Below are 9,489 nucleotides of genomic sequence, written 5' to 3' on the forward strand. Positions count from 1 at the left end.
ACTGTGGTTGATGTTACTGACTCCAAAGGTAGTCACAATGCCTTTTGTTACTAGAGCTTCAAAGGAAAAAAAAAATGTAATTTCAAAACAAATTTATTATTGTCTCAAATATAATCCAGCTGTTCCTTTAAATTATTTATGCAAATGAAACCCAGAACACTTGCATGCACAGAAGTAATACTGCACTATTAGAAAGCAGAATTCATTACACTTAGCATACCTCATGGAAATCAAACTTGCTTACTTTTAGTCAGGCTTAGTTCATATTTTTTGGTGGACAAGATTGTTTTACTTTATTCATTTCATATTGTGTATCTTAGCAACTTAATGAACGTCGAAGGTAATTTCTTATAACAAAGTGCTATATTATTAGTAACGTTTTATATATGCATTTAAATAAAAAAAGCCACTACTCTCCATGTCTTCTCAATCTATAGTTTTATGTATTATAATGATACTAAGCATTCGTATTTGACTATCATTCACTTTTCCATTTTATTTTGTACAAAGACTATTAAAAAAAACAACAAAAGTTACTATCATTTATTTTCTAATTCTTTACTAGTGAAATGTGATATGTGAGGAGCAGTGGTAGGTTAAAAGCTTGTTTATCTCTTCTCTGCTAATTTTACCATTTTAGATGTTTTATGCATTAAGCTGTTGAATATTCAGCCATAAATATGCCTTAGGCAATACAATAAAGTAGTTTCAAGATTATTCTTTCTAAAGGGAAATAGATATTGGATGTCAGCAAGAATGAGAGATCAGACTGTAAGTTTTCTACTTGACAATACAAAGTCCAAAAGAGACTCAGCATTAGGCAAACATGTTAACTTAGGTAGCCTGAAAAATAATTATCTTGGTTCCAAGTTGCACAGAAATTTTCCTCTTGTCATAAATGCATACACATTGGTTCTTTGGTATAAATTCATACCTTTTTATTTTCCCTTAGGTCCTCATTTTGCAGAGTATTTACATTGGGATGTTACAGAAGAATGTGAGGTTCGACTGAAGTGTAAGGTGGGAAATGTTATGAATTCATTTTAGAGTCCGTTAAGGCAGATTTTCCATGAAAAATATTGCTTGCTGATCAATTAATTATAATAGCATTATTATAATATTATAATAATGATACACGGAGTCACTTGACTTTGAACAAAATATCGATATTTTAAAATATTCATTTATTTGTTTATTTATCTATTCTGTGATCCTTCATGTTTATCAGCCAATAGGTACTTGATTTAAAACTGAAAGTGTTTCTTAATGACAATATATTATTTTGGAATGTAAAAATAAGACAGAGAAGACATTTTAAAAGTACACTCGCTACATTTTACTTAAAACTTTTGTCAAGTAAATTCAGGAAGGAGTCTGGGGGCATGAAATTCTTTTAACATATCTTCATGGGCCTGCCACTCCTCTGTGTATAGGATTTCCTTAGGAAATGAAAAGCAGATTCACTAAGAATAAAATTATATTATTTGGTTAATAACACAATTATTAAAATAGGCTTTCATTACTAACAAATATGGAGATATTCATTTGCTTTTATGTTATCATCGTCACATACTTATTTACACTTATTGAATTAATCTCAAAGACTAAGTTTGCAAATCATTATTAGGTTTTTGGTTTGATTATAAATCTGTTATCAGGAATATGTAGCTCAGTAGTATAAAATTTCAGTGGCCCCTAAATTTAATGCAAATATCTTTGATATAAAAATATGGAAAAGACATTAAGATATCTTTGTGGAAGATGTTTCCTATGAGAGGATATATTGTGTGCTGTAGTAAATATATTGCCAAACCTAGAGTCAGGATGACCTGGATCCGAACCCTATCTCTAACCTTTACTAGTTGAGTAACAATGACCATGATACTTAACCTCTCTGAGGCCCAGGTAGCTTCTTCTTCTTCATCTTTTTTTTTTTTTTTTTTGCTTTTTGGAGGGGCAATTGGGGTTAAGTGACTTGCCCAAGCTCACACGGCTAGTACGTGTTAAGTGTCTGAGGTCAGATTTGAACTCAGGTCCTCCTGACTCCAGGGCAGGTGCTCTAATCACTGAACTACCTAGCCACCCCACCCAGGTAGCTTCTTAAGATTTATTTGCTTAACTATAGAAGATTTATAATCAACATCAGTATTCTACTGATGGAATTGATATATTCTTCCTTAAGAATCCTTTACCATAAGTTTAGCAACAACTCTTTTTTTTTTTTGGAACCACTAACATTGTTTTCTTTTTTTTCCACCTTGAAACAATGGCAAGTTGCGAATTTTGAGCAAAGGGAGAAGAGAAACTAAGAAACAGGGCACTTTATCTTAAATTCAACTGAAATAAGCTTCCTTAAAAATATTTTGTCTCATGTTAGCAGCCCATTCAGTGTATACTGCTTTTAGTCATTTTTTTGCTATTGCCATGACAGAACGGTGTAAATTTTAACCTACTGATATAAGATACAATAATTCAGGGTTTAGAAATCATGACTCTAAAGTATATTGCATTACTTTAGACCAACACAAATCCCAGTCTTTTCATCTGTATTTATCAGTTTGTGTTCAGGTAGAATTTTAGACTAAATGAGAATGGAAAGTTCTTATTTAGTCAGGTTGGTCAACCCCACTTTGGTGGAATGGGAGCTTTCTCTGCCCTGTGGGATGGTGCAAAGTGTGATTTTCAGTTCCAAATGGAAATTAGAAGTTGCATTTCATCTCATTTGCCAGATAGCTCAAGTTCTAATCAAGCTCTCTAGGCTGTAATTGTCAAGTGTTGAGTCAGTCTGTATAAGCTATTGAATGAAATGTCCCTCCTTTTCATACTCCTTTATTTTACCCTTAATCAAAAGCCTATGCAGCTTTATAGATCTCTGAAGCTTCCCTCCCATTGCTAGCAGCAACAGATTACATAAGAACCAGTTGTATATAACATGCTAATTTGTAATTCAACATCAAAATCACATTGTTTTAGATGCTTCAAAATAATGTGACTTATGCTTCCAAATTAATAGGTGGCAAACACAAAAAAAGAGACAGTTTTCAAGTGGCTAAAGGATGATGTTCTTTACGAAGTTGAAACCTTACCTGATCTGGAAAAAGGACTGTGTGAACTACTCATACCAAAGGTAGAGTTGATTGAATGATTTTTATTTTTTCAGAATAGAATGAAAATGGAAATGCATGCTAGAGATATTGACTCATAAATGCTACATTATTTTCCTATTTGAATAAAATTTTGAATTTCATATATATTTAATGAGAAATATTAGATCACCTAGCTCCTATGTTTTAAATTGTATATGACCATATTATAGAGCTCTAGAAGTATGAGGTATCTTAGAGGTTCTAGTGTAGTCACTATACCCAGTAGATAAACATTTGCTTAAAAAGTGATTCTGTAGTCTCTATTCAGAGATCTTCAGGGTTAATTTCATACAACTATAACATGTTTTATTTGTAGTTGTCCAAGAAGGATCAAGGTGAATACAAGGCAACATTGAAAGATGATAGAGGCCAAGATGCATCTATTCTTGAAATAGCTGGCAAAGGTAATTGTTTTTAGAAAAGGCTTTCTTTGTTCTACTAACTCCCCCCCCAAAAAAAAACAAACTATATTCATTTACCCAGTAGTAGGCTGCACACCATAAAAGTACATTCATCTGAATTTTCAGGTGTATTAAGGTAAAAGAAAACACATTTGTGCTTTTGTTCCCTTCAAAACTATTTTGATGTTTTAGGGGAAGGAGATATTATGTTAGTGCTTATGTAAAATGCTGTGAAGAACACCAGTCTGGAACCACAGTTCCTCCTGCCATTGTCATTATGAACATGATACAAATAATGATGAACCAATTCAATTAAATATAGAGTTGGATTTATATGAAGTAAAATGTTCTCATCCTTGTTTAAAAGGTGGGGAGGCACTAACCTACAAAGGATTTATTAGCTCCATAGACCTTTTTATGAATAAATATCACTATTTTTATGTGCCATTTTTCAAACTAACATGCAATTTCCTGTATCAGTTTAATTAAATACAAAAAAACCTGCTTTCTGATAAGATTATACATTGTAATGGTACATTTCCCATTTCCATTTTAGTGTATGATGATATGATCTTGGCAATGAGTAGAGTCTGTGGTAAGTAAATGCTTTCTAATTTTCAAATCATTTTTGGTGCTAGAGCGACTATATCCTGAGATAGGCATTTGCTCCTGCAAGGAGGAAACCTAATGAAATCCAGCCCATGTCCTATTGGAAGTACTTAGTTCTGTCTCAGTGTTATGATCTGAGTTGACTCAGAGATATTATTTTAAGTGGGTTAGACTTTTTAACTAATTGGGTTTAGACTGCATGATTAACCACTTTATTAGTTTGTTTTAAGATTATTCAGGTATTTATTTACTTGTTTTATGATTAATTGCAAGAAAAAAAGCATATTAGACAGGTAGTATAGCATAGTGGAGAGAGGACTGTTCTCAAAGTCAACAAGACCAGGGTTCAAGTTTTTATATCACCAATGTGACACCCACAGTGGCTGCTATGAATATGCAGGCATATTCCCAGGTTTGAATCCTAAGATGTAACAGGCTCTCTTCTTTGAAGATAAAACCAAGATACCAAATCCACCATGATAATAAAGAAGTTGCTACCCATTACCAATATAGGGAGCACTGTCATCTCCAAGTCTTCCCCCCATCAGGCCTCCCCAAAAATAAGTTCACTCAAGCAAAGTGACCCTCTCTCTCCCATGCTAGCTGCTCTGCTTCTCTCTCTCTCTCTCTCTCTCTCTCTCTCTCTCTCTCTCTCTCTCTCTCTCTCTCTCTCTCTCTCTGTTCCACCTCACTCTCCCACTTCCCACTCTACCCAATTCAGCAAGCTCCTCCTACCACAGGCTCCATGGACTCAGGCTCATGTGACTCAGGCTCAAAGCAGGTCACATAGGCCTATTGATGGGTAAAAGAGATCTTCCAATTCCATACAATACATTAACAATACTGTCTTGTGTGTACCATAGACAATTGACTTGTCACCTCAGGCAAGTCACTTAAAATTCCAGTGTCCCAGGATAGTCTTTAAGACTATTAAAATATGGAGATGGTGCTAATTTGCACTGTTAAGGGAACTTCTCAATAATTCTAGCTCATTGCATATTTCCCATGCTTGTCTAAGGAATATGTATTGGGTGTAATGGATAGAAAACTGGACTTGGAATCAGGAAGACCTGAATTCAAATCCCACCTCAGATACCTTATGTAATATTTTCAAATCATTTGACCTCTGTTTACCTTAGTCTCTTCACCTGTAAAATGGAAATAATAATAGCACCTACTTCACAGGGTCGTTGTGAGGATCAAATGAGATAATATTTGTAAAGTGCTTAGGGCAATGCCTAACAAATATTAGGCACTTAAAAAGGATATTCTTATTACTATTATTGCTACTTATTCTTATTGGTGGACTAATTCAATGAGCCTCCTAGTCAACCCATAACCATATAGACAATGTGTATTTTGGATACACAATTTTTCCTTCATGGTTTGTAGGACCAGTGTCTTTTGGGTGGTTTTAGATATAGCTGAACAATGTTGTGGTGTTCTGGAGCCTGGTGTGATTAGCTCAGCATCACACATTAAATGGAAGCATCTTAAGGTCCTCACCATTTATAAGGAACCTTTTGTTCAACTTAGATTTTATTTAAGACATATGTCATGACAGTATTGGTTACCTTTTGGCAAGAATTTGCTACCTCAGTCTTAATTTTGGATTGATATTGATAATTAGAGTTATCATTAAGTGACCTCCTCATTTGACTGCACAACAACATTATGAATTATATTGGGCAGGTATAATTTTACCTCTAAACTGCCTAATGAAAGAGACTTTATTTAAACCATAAATTGAATTGGGGGGGGAGCTTTTAATTAATGGTTCAGACACTGCCCCAAGAATAATGAGGCCTCCTTTTGAGTATAAATTAATCCCCTTTAAAAGTACATTAACTCTGGTAGGTCACTAGGGTACCATTTCCACTAGGGTACCATTCCTACCATTCAGACCATTCTAGAATGCTAAAAGGTATTATTGTTCCAATAGCTGGAATGGTACTACATTGAGAAAACTAATTCACATTTACTCAAGGAAGACTAGATTTAGATCACAGTGGTTATTTTCATGAGGACTTTTGTGGTAGTTCTTGCACATACCAAGAGAGATCATTACATTAAAACAAACAAAAACAAAATGTCTCTTGCAATTTATCTCACTCAGGCTTAAAAGGAGTTCTATTTTCACCACTAATCAGTGGCTCTCCAATATTTAAAAGGAACCTTATCATGTTAGAGCTAGCCAAGGGATAATTGAGCTTTGATCATTCTTGAAATATCTAAGGGTAATGATGATTAATGCCACCCTCAGTGGAAGGTTGTAAGTTATGTAAATGTTGATTTACAAAAGTCACATCTACATATTAGTATGTAAGAGGTGACTTCTGTTCTAATTAACAATAATCTAGCATCACCTGATAAAGGCAATTTGATCAAATATTGTACTTGAGTGTAGCTAATACCAGGAGATGTTAGTGTGGTAGAATGTTAGCTTCTTGAACATAGGGAGTATTTTGTTTTTGTCTCTGGTATACATGGTACATATAGGTGCATAATATGTGCTTCTTAAATTAAATCCAATACCATCACTGCAAGAAAGTATTGAAATGTGTTAAGGTCAGCATTTAATTGCTTCCAAAGCACAGGAACTTTTTCATATTTTCGGTTTCCTTGATTTCAGTTCTGTTATTTATAGTCAAAGGGAGCATACAGTATTTCCTGCATACCATCCAGAGTCCAAGTGAGACATATAGTTTCTATGTATTTTATCTCTTTAGAGTATGCAAATTTATTTCTTTATGCTTTAATATTTTTGCCATGATCAATAAAAAGAGAAGTGGAGATGTGAGACAGAAATGTGTCAGTTTTTCTTCTGTCAGAAGTTTTGAAAATCAGAGAGAACTCGACATTGGGGTGATATTTATTAACTGGTTTTTAGATTTTAGCATTACAAACAATTGTCTTGGAAGGAGGATGGCCAAGAAAGTCCCCCTTGGCAGAGCAATGTGGGTCTGGGGAGTTTAGTTACTTAGGTAGCTTTCTTTGTCTATTCATGTTTGTACTCTTTTGTGTTCTGTGTGTGCCCTTGGGAGAGGCTTGTGCACTGGACTATGCATAAAGCTGTCTGAAGCATAAATACAGGATGATGATGGTAATGAGGTGATGACTGTATGTTATTGGGTCAGTGACAGCTACTTTCCTGACAATATTTTCTGAGACATTCCCTTTTTTATTGGTTCACAGGACCCAGACTTACCATTACTCTATAATTGCCATATTACTGTATGATTATTTTTATATTGTAGTGAAACACTCTACATTTATAAATTTTAATAGTTAGAATTATATTGGGATAATTTAAACATAATCTATTAATATTAATAATGCTATTTTTTCTAATTTCTCCATCTATCCATCTTCTGCTGAATATGTCTATCAAGTTATGCTGTTATCCCTAAGCCTCAGAAACTGTCAGAAGACTGTGTTGTGTACCTGATGGTATGAAGGTCACAATATAAATTCACATAGTTCAGTCTAATCTCTACTTTTTTCACCAGAAAAAGAACCAGCTTCTTTACTCATTATTTTTTTGGGGGGAGGCAGACCAGACCTGTGATTCATTGCTATAGAGATATCTTGATAAGAAAACTCCCTGTAGAAAAGCAGATCAACAGCTACTCTGCACCTCACAGATGTAGAAAGCTATTTGGGATACTGAGAATTTAAAGGGACTTGCCCACTATCACACAACCAATTTGTGTCTTCTTGACTCTGAAGCCAAAGCCAGTTTTCCATCCCCCATAGTATGGTGACCATATCATATTGCCTCTATCATGTACATGGTATTTAGTGGGCACTTTGTAAATGCTTGTTGCATTCAAGTAAGTATATATTTTTCTGAAGGAATCATATTCTTGCACTAGTATTATCATTTACAGGACAAAGTAGACATATAACACCAAAGTAATACATTATATTTAGCCTGATAAAATTTTAGAGGTGGGTGTGTATATGAGGTTAAAGATAATTTAGTCTATCTCCCCTTGATATACAAATGAGAAAACAAAAGCTTCTTCCTCAAATTTCAATAATTTGTCCATAGTTATACAGCTGGTACTAGTACATCTCTTGATGTCTAGGCTGGATTCCCATGACTTTTTGTAATAGGCCTTACTACTAATGCAAGAATTTTCATTTTTTATGTCAATTCTAAGAAATCTTCTACAATTGAAAAAAAAGAATAACTAGGGAAAAAACGGTTATGACTTTTAAAAAACAAATGATCTTAAAACTGGATGTTGAAAGAATCATCTTTATTGGATGTCTGCGATACTGTTATTACACATGTGGTCTGATTTAAATGCCAAAGACTACACTTATCTGATGAGTTAAATATTCTTAGCAGTAGCGACACAAATTCAATTTTTAAAAATTGGTCCATTGAAAATTTCAGCCATAACAAGTTGGATGTGCTCTATAGATAAAACAACATATCTGCCTTCATCTTGTACAATAAACTCTAAATGTCAAAATACTGAACTTCTTTTCCAGTCACTTATTTGCATCAACTGCATGATTAGTAAATAGGAGAGTAAAAATCCTCTTCACTAGTTAATGTTTTCCATGGTCAGGATGTTTCTTGGAAATTAGGCACTTGTAATTTGATTACTCGGGAAATGTATCCTGTGGTCCTTTTCTTCTCAGTGGCTGACAAAGTTAATTACCCACTGATTTGCTAGTTATAATGAAGCCCATATGTTTCTACAGAGTATATTTTAACTCTGTATGTGAAACTTTATTATTAGCATTTAGGGGAACTACTTGGCAACATTCATACATAGTGAGTTGAAAGATTTTCTAGAATTTTCTTATTCTATAGATTTTATTGCTTCATATACATAACTTTCCCTATCCTCTGTTTCAGAGGAAAATGGACAGAGTTCACTATCAATGTCAAATCTTTACTCTGAAAAAGTACTGAAAACTTTTATTGTATGTCCTTTTAAATATATTATTATTTTTTGTATATTCCCTTAATATACTAGGTCAGGTTTCCAGTGGTCTAACACTACTATTTACATGGATTTCATTCATTCATTCATTCATTCATTCATTATTCATTCATTCAAAAATGTGTGTTGAGCATGTACTATGTATAAAGCAATTAGTTTTATCATGCACCTATAAGAGAATCATAAACTGTTAGAACTAGGAGTGGTCTTAGCATGGGAGGCAGTGTGATATGGTGGAAAGATCACTAAGCTTGGTTTCTGTGGATCTGAGTTCAGATACCAACTATGCTACTTACTATATGTATGACTGTAAGTTTCATCCCTTCTTCTTCTTCTTCTTCTTCTTCTTCTTCTTCTTCTTCTTCTTCT

At 33.9% G+C, this 9,489-nt stretch overlaps 1 protein-coding gene across 1 annotated transcript in view; it reads left to right on the plus strand.

The window, feature by feature from the left end:
- MYOM2 (myomesin 2) overlaps positions 1-9,489 on the plus strand; it is a 155,710-nt gene that overhangs the window by 123,758 nt on the left and 22,463 nt on the right. The window contains exons 28-31 of the mRNA XM_069065405.1: positions 953-1,020; positions 3,014-3,127; positions 3,463-3,550; positions 4,104-4,142. Of these exons, the coding sequence (XP_068921506.1) occupies positions 953-1,020; positions 3,014-3,127; positions 3,463-3,550; positions 4,104-4,142 (309 nt within the window). The remainder of the gene's footprint in view (positions 1-952; positions 1,021-3,013; positions 3,128-3,462; positions 3,551-4,103; positions 4,143-9,489) is intronic.

This window comes from Petaurus breviceps, unplaced genomic scaffold, assembly GCF_028583685.1.
Source record: "Petaurus breviceps papuanus isolate PSGF00001 unplaced genomic scaffold, PetGlider_PUasm1.0 90686, whole genome shotgun sequence".
Lineage (NCBI taxonomy): Eukaryota > Metazoa > Chordata > Mammalia > Diprotodontia > Petauridae > Petaurus > Petaurus breviceps.